Genomic DNA, 14,547 nt, shown 5'->3' on the forward strand with positions numbered 1-14,547 from the left:
AGACCAAGGCCCATCTACGCCAGAACCCCTCATTTATTTTTAAAGAAGCTTTGCATAAAGCACCCAAACAATGGGGCTCTGGATCTAGAATATGGCATCTAAGTTTTGCAAGCCAGAAGTCCAAGTTTGGCATAATAATTAAAAAAAAGTAGTGTATTTGTATATTCTTGGTGAACATTAAGCCCTTCACTTTTTGAAACACGGGAAGGACATGTATGAGTCATTCAACAAGACAATAGGGAATGGGGAACAACAAGTCTGGGGATTGGAATGCCTCATTTATTTAAGTTTAAACACCTCACCCTTATACGGGCCCTTATACGGATATTACTTTGAATGCAATATTGTTTCAAATAAGGCATTAACCTCATTATGTACTCATGTTTCTCACTGCAGGAGTCATAGCCTATTCAGTCGGAATTGCATGGGCTGCCCAAGATGAGCTGGAAGCCATTGCTACTGACCCTGACAAAGAACACTCCTTCTTTGTGGACGAGTTTGACAGCCTCTACAGATTTGTTCCTAGGATCATCCAGAATATTTGTACCGAGTTTAATTCGCAACCACGGAACTGAAATCAGCAGCAGGCTCCAGGAAACACTGCATCACTATATGAGAAAATGTTTGGCAAGCAATGCCAGCCAGGAGGCTCAAAGGCATCTGTGGCTAAGAGCCAATGTCAGCTCTATTCTCCATGCATGGCAATAATGGGTGTAGACTGATCAATCTCCTTCCCCCCACCCTTGCTGGTTTCAAAACTGATTCAGTAGAGGAGCTGGCTACAGTCCTTGGTTAGATAATTCACTTGACTCAAATCTATAGTTTGGAGTTAACTTCCACATAGAATAGGAGACTAATAGGTCTAAGGCTGTAACCCAGATGCACTGGACTTAGTGGGCATGCCAGAGATGGCATTTGTTGGGTACCACCCCATTTCAACTCTCCAGTGATGCAGAATGGCTAACCAACAGCTGGCTTTAAAATATTACATGGCGCTTTGGAACCCGGCCTTTAATTAAGAGTTGTTGGCAGACACATGAGGACAGGAAGCAAAGCAAAGGACAAGAGACTACAACAAGCAGGATTTGGTTCGGGGGGGGGCAGGGATCAGTATCAACAAAGATGGAGTGTGGCACTCACACCAGCTGTCCACAACTGCTTTGTTGGGCATAATAGCACAAGTGTTGAAAGAATAGTTTGGGGGAAATTGAAGCTTACAGATTGCTTAATTACACATCACAGAACGTTCAACTGAAGTTAGTTGCAATGCAGGCCAGGCAGACAGAGTCTGTAACCTGGCACCAAAAGAGCAAGGCAGTAAATTATATATATGGTTCCTACCGGTTTCCTTCCTGTCTTCATAAACGAGCCCAGAGAGCAGCTTCCCACATGCCTAGTTCAGTGACATCCTATTCCTTCCATCTCTTCAGATTCTAAAATCAAGCCTCAGCCTAAGAGGGAATCTGCAGTTCTTTCAGATGCTTCTAGGGTTGGTGCTGTGATGCATTACAAAAAGCATCAGTGGCAATCTATTATTTATTCTATATCCCATGAGCCAGAGTATTTATCATTGGACATCAGCATCAAATGCCCTCTGCTGATTTTACAACTGCTGTCACAAGCAACGGACCCTGTCAATTCTCTTTGATTTTAATATACAGCTATTAGCACTCAGGCCCAAGAATAGTTTTATCAGCAAAGTGGGCCTTTGGTGTGTTACATAAGATGTCAAATAGACGTTTATTCCTACTCTCTGCTTCCTGTTCCACAAGAGAGCTTGTTCTCTTACCCCATGACTGCTAAGTTTACTCAGGAGCCTTTGGAGAGTGATCTTATGATCTTTTAAAAAGTCTTGAGTATTCACTAGGCTTCCCATATGTCAGGAAAATCCCTGACATATCCAGGTTTTCGGGTGCAAATATGGCATCAGGGGGAATTTTGCCAGCAAAATACCAGAGAAAACCCAGGTGTTTATGCACCGCAGTGTAAACAGCTCCAAAAGCTTAAAATGACTATTTTGGGGGGAGGTTTCTCCCCCAAAAGCCCAACAATTTTGGGGTCTTCCTGAAAAAAGCTCAACACCTTTGCAGGTGCCAGAAATTTTGCTTTTTGAAATATGGCAACCGTGGTGCTTACTGTCTAGTGGATCACACCTATGTGCTTGTTGACAGGACTCAGCCTTTAAAGAATTTGTTGTGAGTCAAAATATCAGTACTGAGGAGCATTTGGCTTTGCATATGGACTACAGCTACATGGTCAGCCATGTATTGACCGTGCTGGTTGGGGTTGATGGGAGATGAAGCTCAGCGACAGCTGAAGGGTCCAAGGTTCCCTACCAATTGTGTATCTGCTAGTTGTATCTTTCATGTTTTTCATCAGTTTTCCTAGAACAGATGTTAGGTTTTTTGGCTTGTGAATTCCTGGATTTCCTCCCCCACAAGTGGTGCTGTGTTGCCTATTTCCCAGCTCTCAGGTACAGAGGCCTCTTACATATTATTACATAAGAGCAGCAATATCGCATCTGAGTTATTTTAAGAACTCTTGGGTGTCTACACCATCCAGGCTTGGAGATTTATTTTTAAATCGTCATTAGGACTTAGAACTTTATCTCATCATCATCATTTGCCTTGCCTCCCTGAAGAAGTCGGTTTATACACGGTATTTCTCCGCATCTTCTGCAACGAAGACAAGTGCAAAGAATGCAGCTGAATGCAAACATTTGCAAAGGATTTGTGGATGAAACATGAGTTTGTAAATATTATTTTAACTTTCCCCTCTCTGCACATGCACCTACATTAAAGAGCTTTTTAAAAAATAACTTGCTGTACCCTTTTGCAATAAAAGTTACAAAAAGGGTGTCCTAGATCTCATTTGCTTTGGAGGAAAAAGAAAGCTTACACAAACCCAATAAACCTTTCCCCCCCTCTAACTCCTGAAACTAAAGCCTGTGTATGGACTTTTTCCCTTGTAAAGAAGGCATGAGTAGACCCTTTTTGCTTCCTAGGATTGTGAACATAAGAAGCTGGCTTGTGCTGCATCAGATCCATTGGTTCATGTTGCTCAGTCTGGCTCTCCCAAGCACTCCAGGGTTGCCGCCTGGGTCTTTCGCAGCAATACTACTGGAAATCCTAAATGGGAGGGAGTCTTTCAGTAAGTCAAGCATGTGTTCCACTCCAAGCTTGGACCCTCCTCAAACATCCAGACTGGTCCATTCTTAAATAGCCTTATAATTCTGACTAGATGGACCACTGTGTTATTCTACATTGCATTAGTGCTGGAAGTTTTACAGTGGGATTAAACTAATGGCTGAAGAAGCCTGCACTGCATTCCAATTGCATATTCTCAAGCTTACTTGTGTGCCAGGATTCAACCCCAACATGTTTTCATGGGCCTTAGTGCAGTGTATGAAAGTGGCTTCAAATGTGTTTACTCTCAGCAGTACTTTATTTACTTGCAGTATTTATGGTCCACGTGCATGAAGCGTTAGGGAAAGGGATTCCAAATCAGTAAAGTGCTCTACATAGTTTTGTTTCAAAAAAACAACATAGAAATTATTTCATAATCTGTGTGAAATATCCCATTCACTTCAGTATTAAAGTGCAATATAGAGCAACCCAAGACATTCCTATGTGCTATCATTATTTGTTGATGGCTCAGGCAAGTTACAGGCATCAGTATTTTCGGCTTTAGCAATTAATTCACAATTAATTCCAAGAGAATGGAAGTGTCTACTTATTACATCACACAGTTTTCTCTTGTGACAAGGCAGAACATGTGTTTTTTTAAGGGAGAACCACCATTTTGACACTTTCATCCAGCAGCCCTCAATGCAAACTGCGATCTGTTTTGTATTTAGCAGATCCTTAATTAATTTAGCTTGCATAACGCATGCTGCATAAATAACTTTTTTTTTTTAAAAAAAGAATACTCCCTTGTTCTGCCAAATACCCAACTTAATTAAGAGTTCTGGAGAATTCAAATACTTACTACTTTAAGATATTCTGTTTGATACGGATTAAAAGCGTTTTTTAATTTAAAAGTGCTTATAAACTGCTTAATGTTTTTAAAAAAAGTGGTGTACAACATAACAATAAAATAAAAATAACATAAAAACAAACAAAAACAGGAATTCAAAGAAATAATTGCCCTATGGCAGCTTTTGATTTTTTTCTTTTCCAGTGGACCAACATGGTTACCTCTGAGTTTTCTGAAGTAAAAATGTAATTCATAAAGTCTGTGGAGCAAATGATGACATATAAAGAGGCTTTTTTCACCTATGGCTTGTATTTTTGGAGAGGTTCCATAAACTGTAATATACATTTAGAACACACACAAAGATGTTGAAAAATAGTATTTATTAGCACCCAATTTACATAAATACATAGTACAAAGGACATTTATTTGCTGCGGTAATATTTAGTAAAGCGGCTCTGTATAGTGTTACTTCAGGAAGGTCGATTTGATTTTACTCAACATAGAATGTAGGTACTGTACACAGAAATTCACTTTGCAACTCTTCAGTGCCACTGCCTTCATTAGTACCTCGACATTGCCTCATTTATGTGAGGTATTAACAGAAGTTATTTTTGTATTTAATAATGAGAACAACTTTCTCAACCTCCAGAACAAATTTACTCAAAATCTTCCACAAACTGCTTTGCTGTTCTTTACTTTTAAAGGCAGTTAAATATTAAAAGACTGAAAAACAAACAAAAACCAGGTACTATTGATGCTTTTGCAACTTATCTGGTTTTGAGAAAAATGGCGAAATATTGAAAATGGTTCTTCAAACACACATTACTCTGCTGCTAATGATTTTTGAACTTTTGGGGATGAAATAATGGTCTCTCAGAGGAAAGCAACAACTCTAGAGTACAAAGAGTCTTTTTCTGGTGAGAACTTCGTGCCTAAACTGTACTACCAACACTGCTTTCCCCATTAATGCTCAATCTTCCTAAAGCAATGAAAACAATGGCAACACTGATTCACACCCCTAGATAACTTATGCTGGTCAAAATTTGGAAGAATCAATATATCACATTGTAACATTAAAACTTCCACATCAATACTAAGGTATCAATCCTATATTTACTGACTTGGGAGTAAGCCCCTTTGAACACAGTGGGGCTTATCTCATACGACTGCACTGTAGAGATTTTCCACCAAAATGACTATTCTGTATACAAGCAAAAAGGCTGATTGTATTTAACCAAAGAGTACTGTCACATGCTCATTGAGGAGCATCCCTCCATCTTTTACTACAAGAACTATTCTCGGTTGATCTATGAACAATATGCAATTTATTACCCATGATAAAGACAGGAACCATGAGGACAGGTGAGCATGACTGCTCTTAGAAAGATTGACTAGACTAAGCAACCAGCCATACTCTGTGGGTGCAACTGACCATTCATGCATCAGAAAATGGATAGTACACACCTCACACTGGTCCTAATTTAATCCACTCCACACATGCATTCTGTAGCCTATTCATATTTCAGCTATTCCCATATACACATCTATCTTGCTGCTATTCCCAACATGATAAAAGCGTCAAATGTTATGATCCCTAGTAACCAGCTGGAACATTCCCTTGAAACAAAACACTATGCAAGTGCAGAAGGGTGGCTACTTCCATTAAGTTTCCACATCCCTTTTCAAAATTGGTTCCGATTTAAGTTCAACTGTATTTAAGCAATGGAAGCAAGGTATAGTTACCTTGTCAGGAATGAAGAACACACCTTGCACTTCCAGGCTACTATCAGCAGCCTCTCCTTTAAAGATGAGAATGGGACTTTAAAATACAAGTGTTTAAAGAACAAGCAGTAAAAATCAAAATTATTTAAATTCAAGTTTCCTTAGTGTTTGGAAGAGTAGGAAAAACCACTGCAGGAGAACAAAAGCCAGTGGTGGCCTAGCAATTTTGCTAACATCTAGCATGGAGGCATGTATAAAAAGCAAACAGCTGGCCAACATGCGGAAAATACAAACTAGCCTATTAAAAGAAATGGAGCTGATCTCGCAATATAGAAAACAAAGATTAATACAAGTTTTCGATCTAAAATACAATGTGTTGGCTCCAGAGTTGCATGGAGTAACATGCAGATCTAACCCACCTCCGCAATGAGTTTAGTCAGTAAGACAAAGTATTCTAATATAGTTTCCTTTCCCTTCAAAAGAACTGCTATTGGTAAATCTGCCCAGCACACATTACTGTGAAATATTGTTGTCAATCTGTGTTTTCAGCTTGCAGAGTTTCAGAAAGCCAAGAACACAGTACAAGAGACCCTTTCAGTTAATTTGGGCTGCCCAAATGTTACATATTTTGTCTGGTTTCAAAAGCTGTCCTGTGCTTTATATAAAATGGCACAGATGCTGTGGCACTAAAATCTGTGTTTATCATGGACATCTGACTATCGCAGGAAATATTTTGGAAGGTGTCCACCTAGAAGCCAACTTATATTAGAACACCAGTTCCAAAAGGAGCAAGAAAAATGGTTCAGTCTGAAACCTCCAATTATTCCTTATATAATTTGGTTGGTTTTCATTAAGTTATCCATGTAAGCAATGGTGTGTTTTACTTGGCAAAAAGCTGTGTAACTTTTCTGAGTACTGGGACAAATATGCCGCAGAACTCACATCAAATTAGGATCTCCCCATTCAAACTGAGTGCAAAAAAGTTAGAATTCTCAGACCTCGTCCACTCAGAACCTAAAGGCAATTCTGAAACACTTAAGTTCTATGTCAACTTCAGTGTGTATCCAATACATGTACAGCAGAAAGCGTATCTTCTGATCAACTGCAGTGTGAATTTATCAATCTATGCATGAAAAGCTTATTGGGGGAAATTGAACTTTTAAAATATTCTGGCATTCACTATGCTGCAGAAGATTCTGATTTTTAAAACTGCTCCCCCCACCCCCAAGACTACTGAATCATCCAACATTTTCATCAGTGCTTAGGCCAAATGTATTGCTCTGTCTTCCTTTGGACCATATCAGCAACGCCGAGGGGGGTCTTGTTGTCTGGGCAGCCCAGGCCTGTGCCCTAGGGAGGTCACTTCAGTGCTGCTATCGCAGTGGTTTGACTTCACCCCTGGAGGTGCACTCCACTAAGTACAGTCTATGTCAGGGATGGGGGAACTTTTGCAGCTCTTCCGAGCAACACGCCAGTGGTGTGCAGGGCCAGAGATAAAAGTGGAAGGAGCAACAAAGGTAAATCTCATCAAAGGTAAATTTTACCTCATCCTCCTCTACATCCTGCATCCAGAAAAGAAAGAGGCATTATCAGAGTTCAAGCACATGTTCCTGCTAGGCAAAGCAGAAAGAGCGAGAGCTGGCCAGGGAGCGAGGACTGTAGGGGCTACTTGGGCTCCCAGCTCTGAGATAACTCTGTTCTAAGCTCACAACCTGTCAAATTAATCGCGATGCAGATTCTAAGTAAGGGTTCAAAAAAGGTGCTTAGGCTATAAAAGTATACCACGTAAGATTTGTCTTAATATGGCAGCTATGAAGTTAAGCTGTTCAGTCTTCAATACATTTGACTTCAAAGTCGTTTGGTTAAAGATCTTAAGGTCAATCAAAGCACAAGAGCAGTACAACCTTTCTGGACCCTTTACACTTCACTTGATGCTGCCTTATACCAAGTCTGCTGATAATAACTGGTAGCAGCTCTCTGGTGACTTTCCCAGTCCCGATTCCTCAAATTATTGAACCTGGGGCTTTATGACAGAGATATGTGCCCATTCAGAATGTCAGTGAGGGAAGCTCTGCACACCAAGAACCCTCCCTGTGGAAAATCTAGGTCTCAAGAAGAGTTGTAGCCCAGCCTTATTCTTGAATATTTCTACTTGCAGGGTTTCTTGACGTGGGGTAACACTGAAATATTCAATTTCCTATCTGCATGCTGAAAAGATACATAACCAGAAGGGCTATACCACATACCTTTTCTGTCTGTGTGTAGTGCTTCTTATGTTTTTAAACTTCAGCATTTTCCTACATTTTTCACTGTATCTAAATCAGGGGTGGACAACTACTGGCCTTCCAGATGTTGTTGAACTCCTGACTCCCAACAATTCCAGCCACTATAGCCAATGGTCAAGGATGATGGGAGTTGTAGTCCACCAACCTCTGGAGGGTTACATTAACCATACACTTGCACACACATGTAAGACTCTGACAAAAATCAACTATGCACAGTTGTTATGAGAATGTGCTGCAATGGGTGGGCCTTGGGATGAAGCACTGTTTCCTTCCCACCCACCCACATATGCGTGGGAACTTTTTAAGCATCCGTTTGTGGTTTATAACAAACTGTCTCATCCAACTATGGCTCTGATCCCGGCTTGCAAAGCATCCATGTTTTGAACAATCCAGTGTTTCTCATATCCAGGAAAAAAAAGGAAAATTGTGCTTTGTCAAGACTCTAATTTCCTCCCCTTGTTTACAAAGGAAGGAGGAAAGGGGGGGAAGTTACGCTATGGTGTGTTCTTGTAACGAATCAGAGAAGGTACCTGTGCATTGTTGGTTCACAAGTTTCTTCTAGAATTAAGCTCATGCATGCAGGTTCCCCGCTCAACGATCACAGCATCAGATAACGGGCATATGTACAACAGTTCCTCAGAGATCAAACCCACAGGCAGAACTTTGATATCGCTGGACATGATCTTAACATTCGAATGAAGGCAGCTCACCTGGCCAGCTGCAACAGGGTCATGTAAAGGCAAAAGGGGAAAGGAAAGAATGTGGTCTGGAGGTTAACCAAATGCTTATAAATCCACAATGGTAGTGCAACCCAATACTTGCAGGTAAACAGAATAGGTCAGTCAAGGTTAGAAAGGGTCTTTTTCATCTCTAACTGAAGATAGCATCTTGAAGAAGTTATAATATTTGTGCACAGTACAATGCAGTCTATAGTACACAAGCAGAGAAGACTGACAGACACTAACAGAGTCTAGAGAAGAACACAAATACAGAGTCCACAACCTCGTGGTAAGGCTACATTTTTTGTTTGTCAAAAGGCACCTCAGCCTCTAGCTATTTGCCTGTTTTTAAAGTCGCTTCACTAGGATCAGGAGCCCACTAAGCAGGACTGAACAACTTCCAATCCACATTTGAAAAGCAACTTTTTTCTTACATTCATAATTTAATCAAAATGGGAGTCTCCAAAATAAGCATGCTGGTCTATTAGTTGTATGTACAGCAATTTAAACATCAGCAACTATGTATTATATTGCAAAAAGCACAATAACCATACCTTTTATCCTTTGTACGCAACAAAGTCTGGAGAATTTTTAATACTAAAACATTAAAATTACCCATAGAATCTTCCCTTAAGACACATTTAATACATACTGTTTACAATTTCTCTTTCTATATATATATCTATATATATATATGTACACACACAATATACACAACTTTATGTATTTGTTTTTCTAAATAAATCTTTGCAATATCCTTTTAAAAATAAGATCACAGAGAGAAGGGATACACACACAGAAGTCACATATAGATAAGTATATTTGATGCAGTTGGTCTTTCTGCTTTGACTCAAAATTGGGGTTTAATGAACGCTGAACATTTTGAGATCTATTGGTAATTTTTTTGATTCCATTAAAGGGAAACATGTTGCACATCAGAATCTGCAAGAGTGGAAACTTCTACAAATAGGTATGCCACATATTTTTAGTACCAAATGCAGAAAACATGTTCAAACCTAAGGCTGGTAATGCAATGACAGAGAATAAATGGTTTCTTTTCTGGATTGTGTGGTAGTTATTCCAAAAAAAATGAAGGCATATTTTTATGAATTCCAAATTCTTCCAAAAACCAATTCCAACCCATTGTGTCAGCTGGGGCAGTTGGGAATTGTAGTTCAAATACCTGGAGGGCACCAAATTGGTGAAGGCTGCTCTACACACCCACACCCCATGAAAACAGCTTCCTGCTGCTGTGGAGTTTGTGAATTTGGCAACCACGTTGGCCAAATCTACACCCTTTTCCTGTCAATCACCACCCTATTACAAGGGTGAGTACCAAGCAGAAAATCTCCAGACAGGCCCCACCCACATGGTTGATTAAATAACTCTCTCACTAGATATATACACACACTATTCTTAGCAGCCAAAGACTGAATCGCAGAGAGGTCACTTCTATGCATGGGTGTGTGAGTAAGATTTGGAGAGGGGAGGGGTATCCAAGCAGGTTTATTCAAGATAATGAAAATTATTAGGATGCCAATAACATGCATTTCAACAGTAAGGCCTGTTAAAGCCTACACAGATATAATTTCTTGTTTACTGAAAAGGGAAGAGTTTCATAATTTTACTGAGCTCAGCTATGAATGGAAGAGTCATCAACATCTGAATTAAGCCTCATCCCTGTTGTAAACTGTGGTGCCAGTCACTTGTTAACAAATTCTTTCAAAGGCTTAAAATAAAACATACATTTTTAAAGCATTTGTTAATATCTGCTTTAATACAATTTAGGGAAACTGCATTCATATTTGATGTTTAAACCCAATCCACCTAATGTAACAGCCAGCAGGCTGAGACAAAATCAAGCCTTATTCTCCTGTACATCATTCAACCGTACAATACGTAAAAAAAAAGAGGAGAAGAAATAATATTTATATTGTATTTCTAAGAGTTACATCACCAAATTCAGGCTTATTTTACAGAAATATATGGGTAATATTCTCGAGGGGAAAAACAGGCAGAAAAGTTTCTATCTACCCACATCCTACAGAAATTGGATTTTCTGCTTCCTTATTGCCCACACTGGACTGCACATATTGTTAACAGAGGATCTCATTTTGCCCAAGGCCGGCCTGGACAAATACTGACACCTTCAAAAATAAAAACGGTTCTTCTGTATGGACCATTTGAAACAGAGGGTTTCCCAGCTCTCAGCACTAGCTGAGTTCATATAACCCAAGGAACCCCTTATTTAGAAAAGAGCACCCTGAAAGAAAAGAAAGAAATATAACCCTAGACCATTTGCTAACATTCACTGAATTAAAGGGCATGAAGAGGAGGCTCTTGCCCTTGTCATTTGTACAGCTTGTTGTATATATATATATATACACACAGCAGCTAGAGAGGGAGAGAAATATTGCGTCATACAAAGACTTTAGCAAGCGCATCTGCTCCGGCACTGGCGATATAACATTTCGAGGGATGGAATGCTACGTCATGAATGGATTCGTCGTGTTTCTTGCGATGAGCCGTAAACTCCTGAATGCAGGTCTTGCTTTCAAGGTTCCATAAGCGTATTGAACAGTCGTGGCCTAGGTTAGACAAAGAAGAGGAAAAACATTTAGATTTGCAGTTACGCTTAATTAAGAGTGGATTAAGAGTGGATGTGGGATGTACTTACTGCCGGACATCAAGTACAAGCCATTAGGATCAACAGCGAGACTTGTGACTGCATCCAAGTGGGCCACCATGGAATGGATCAATTTTCCTTTGAAATTAAAGATTTTTTTTTTTAAAAAAACAACTTGTCATCAGTTAATGCAATACAGAGCTTCAACAGAACTTATGGGAAATGATACTGCTATCAAGCATACTAGCAACTATTCTCACTGAAACAGAGCATCTTTATATATGAGCATAGCCCTCTTCCCTATGGAAAGTGATTGTCTGACTGTGTCTCTGTGCTGGTCATTTTCACTTTCCCGGTTATTTCCTAGAGCTCTGCTTCCCAAACTTGGTACCTGGTTCAGGTCCCTTCCCGCAGTTAAAAAAGGGAAAGTAGCATTCACTTTCACACTAAAAAAAAACATACCAAAGGGCTCTACCCAACACTGCAACTCCACCTGCACAATATTTTTGTGCATGCACGTGTTCCTCTCTTGTCCCTTCCAGTCCCCTGCACACCCTCAGAATCAGCTCTGGGGGCCTGGAGCAGATTTTAGGGGCAAGAGTGGAAATGAGTTGAACTCTGCTCCTGCACCATTAGGTACAACCTAGACAGGTTTTTACTCATTAGCTCCCACGGAAATAAGCAGGCATCTTCCTTACAGCTGCCACACAGATTGTTGCTGCTCTGCATCCCACTTCCCTACTTTGCCCAGTCAATCAGGGGTGGAACAGGTTGTTTCAGGGTAATGTTTCTACTTCTGGGAGCTCCCTGTACAGGCGACATCCCAGCACACCCTTGTTCACTCTTTTGTGATGTCACTGCCCATATAGTAATGGGGGTGGGAGAATTAACAATGCACGGGGTCACACCACTCTGATGGAGAAAAGGTAGAATGCATCCATCACAGTGCGTGAGTTTTTACAAGGCACACTTCAGCATTTTTCACAGCAGAGTGGTGTGTCCTGGCACATATCTTTGAAATCCCTATCCTGAATAGTGTTACTATCAATTGAAGTAAACTGCAGAAGGGTGGATTCTCACATAATCAGATACAAAATGGATAACGACCGCCCATCATTTGTGCTCAATACTTGCAAATAAATCCTTCAACATTCCCCTTTAAAATGGAAGCAATGACCCAATCCTGCCTTAGTTGCCATATCCATATATTATGCAGAGATGCAGAGGTAAAGCAGAGATTTCTACAAGTGCTTTGATACAGTATGTTAATCATTCATACGTACCCCCACTTTTTTGTTGTTCCAAGTGCAAAGCAAAACCTACCCTGAGCTCAGTTTGCTACATCAAAGAAAAGGTAGCTCAATTCACGGAAAACAGAGTCTGAACTCCTAGGCAGCTTAGATATGAGCTTTCGAAAGCAAACCTTGCAAGTCACAAGGCTGAAGTTATCTAGTGGCTCAGGTTTAACAAAGTTGCTTGTATTAACTCTGCCTACTGATCCTTTGCCAAACCAAGCAGGAAACACCTGGACCAAAATTTATAGAATTAAATAACAGAGTTCATTAACACGGTGCCTAGCTTTGGAATATGATGCATTGTGTGTGTTTTTGTTTTAAGCACATAATTAAGATACCAATCGAAATGACTGCAAGTTTTCTAACAGTTATGATTTACATATTTTCCTTCACTATGGGTGAACATGGAGAACATGGAGCTTTAAGAACAAGGGTAAAGAGTCTAAGTGCTCCTCTTTCAGATATTTAGAAGGGGTAAAGGTAAAGGTAAAGGTACCCCTGCCCGTACGGGCCAGTCTTGCCAGACTCTAGGGTTGTGCGCTCATCTCACTCTATAGGCCGGGAGCCAGCGCTGCCCGGAGACACTTCCGGGTCACGTGGCCAGCGTGACAAGCTGTATCTGGCGAGCCAGCGCAGCACACGGAACGCCGTTTACCTTCCCGCTGGTAAGCGGTCCCTATTTATCTACTTGCACCCGGGGGTGCTTTCGAACTGCTAGGTTGGGAGACGCTGGGACCAAGCGACAGGAGCGCACCCCGCCGTGGGGATTCGAACCGCCGACCATGCGATCGGCAAGTCCTAGGCGCTGAGGCTTTTACCCACAGCGCCACCCGCGTCCCTATTTAGACACACACACAAAGACAAACACACACAAGCATCTGTAAGCTTGGGCAGCAATTCCATCTTGTGCAGTGTCGAAATTAGGGATGCATAAATTTCCCTCCATGATCCTGTGGATCATCCGCTTTTCTGTAGCAAAGACAAACATCGGGATCGGCTGGGAAGGATGTTAAAGCTGTAACTCAAATGCTGAGCCACACCAATTCCTTCTGCATAGCCAATAAGCCTTTACAGTGGTACCTTGGTTTGCAACCGCTTTGGATTACAACCATGTCAAACCCGGAACCGTGTGTCCCTTTTTTTAGATTACAACCCATTTTTTTATAACAACCATTTTTTTGGGGGGGGAGGCCCCATCGGCCAAAGCGCGCCTTGGATTACAACCTGTTTTGGTTTAGAACTGGACCTCCGGAACCAATTATGGTTGTAAACCAAGGTACCCCTGTATTCCTCTCATCTGTTTTACAAGTCATAGAACTGTCAAACCTCAATTTCAAAATTTCTCTCTAAATGGGTAGGACTTCAGACAGTTTCATGATATTTTTGTTTTTTTATGTTACGACCTACTGAGGGAAGAATTATGCTTACCTGTGTTATTGTCATAGAATTTGATGTGTCTGTCCTCATGGGCTGTGATACTAATTGGAAGAGTTGGATGGCTGATTACTTTGTTTATTTGGCAAGAAGAGGTGACTGCTAAAGGAATGAACAAGTGCAAACACAGTCAACACAGAAAAATTATTTCATTCACATAAGTCAGTGGTTTTTAAGCAGTGTGCTGTGGCACCCTGGGGTGCCTTGACTGATCAGGGGTGCCGCAGGCAACACTGGCCTCTGTCCTTCTTTCCTTCCCTCCCTTTCTCTGATGGCCTCTTGCATCTCTGCCTCCCAAAGGTTTGCAGAGCTGTTTGTTGCAAGCTCCCCAGGTGCCCCTGGGGCTGGCCAGGGGGTACTTCCCAGGCCCCTGTGGGGCAGTGTGAGGAGGCACCTCTCTTTGGGCCGGGGTGGCAGCTCAGAGACCAGGAGTGGCAGCTGCAGCTGCCCAGAGAACAGCCCCAAGGAGAAGGGAGCAGAGAGGAGGCTGA

At 41.1% G+C, this 14,547-nt stretch overlaps 2 protein-coding genes across 12 annotated transcripts in view; one reads left to right on the forward strand and one right to left on the reverse strand.

Moving 5' to 3' along the window:
- The window catches only part of VIT (vitrin), a 38,095-nt gene extending 35,242 nt beyond the window's left edge, over positions 1–2,853 (forward strand). For all 9 annotated transcript variants that reach the window (XM_083604287.1, XM_083604290.1, XM_083604288.1 and 6 more), the window contains one exon: positions 397–2,853. In XM_083604287.1, coding sequence (XP_083460413.1) covers positions 397–575 — 179 coding nt within the window. In that variant the 3' untranslated portion in view covers positions 576–2,853. The remainder of the gene's footprint in view (positions 1–396) is intronic.
- Positions 2,854–4,338: 1,485 nt separating this feature from the next.
- Positions 4,339–14,547, reverse strand: part of STRN (striatin) — a 53,928-nt gene continuing 43,719 nt past the window's right edge. For all 3 annotated transcript variants that reach the window (XM_083604269.1, XM_083604271.1, XM_083604270.1), the window contains 3 exons: positions 14,051–14,158; positions 11,379–11,465; positions 4,339–11,289 (listed from right to left, as the gene is read on the reverse strand). In XM_083604269.1, coding sequence (XP_083460395.1) covers positions 11,120–11,289; positions 11,379–11,465; positions 14,051–14,158 — 365 coding nt within the window. In that variant the 3' untranslated portion in view covers positions 4,339–11,119. The remainder of the gene's footprint in view (positions 11,290–11,378; positions 11,466–14,050; positions 14,159–14,547) is intronic.

The sequence above is a fragment of the Podarcis filfolensis genome (genome assembly GCF_964270895.1).
Source record: "Podarcis filfolensis genome assembly, chromosome: 3".
NCBI classification, from domain to species: domain Eukaryota; kingdom Metazoa; phylum Chordata; class Lepidosauria; order Squamata; family Lacertidae; genus Podarcis; species Podarcis filfolensis.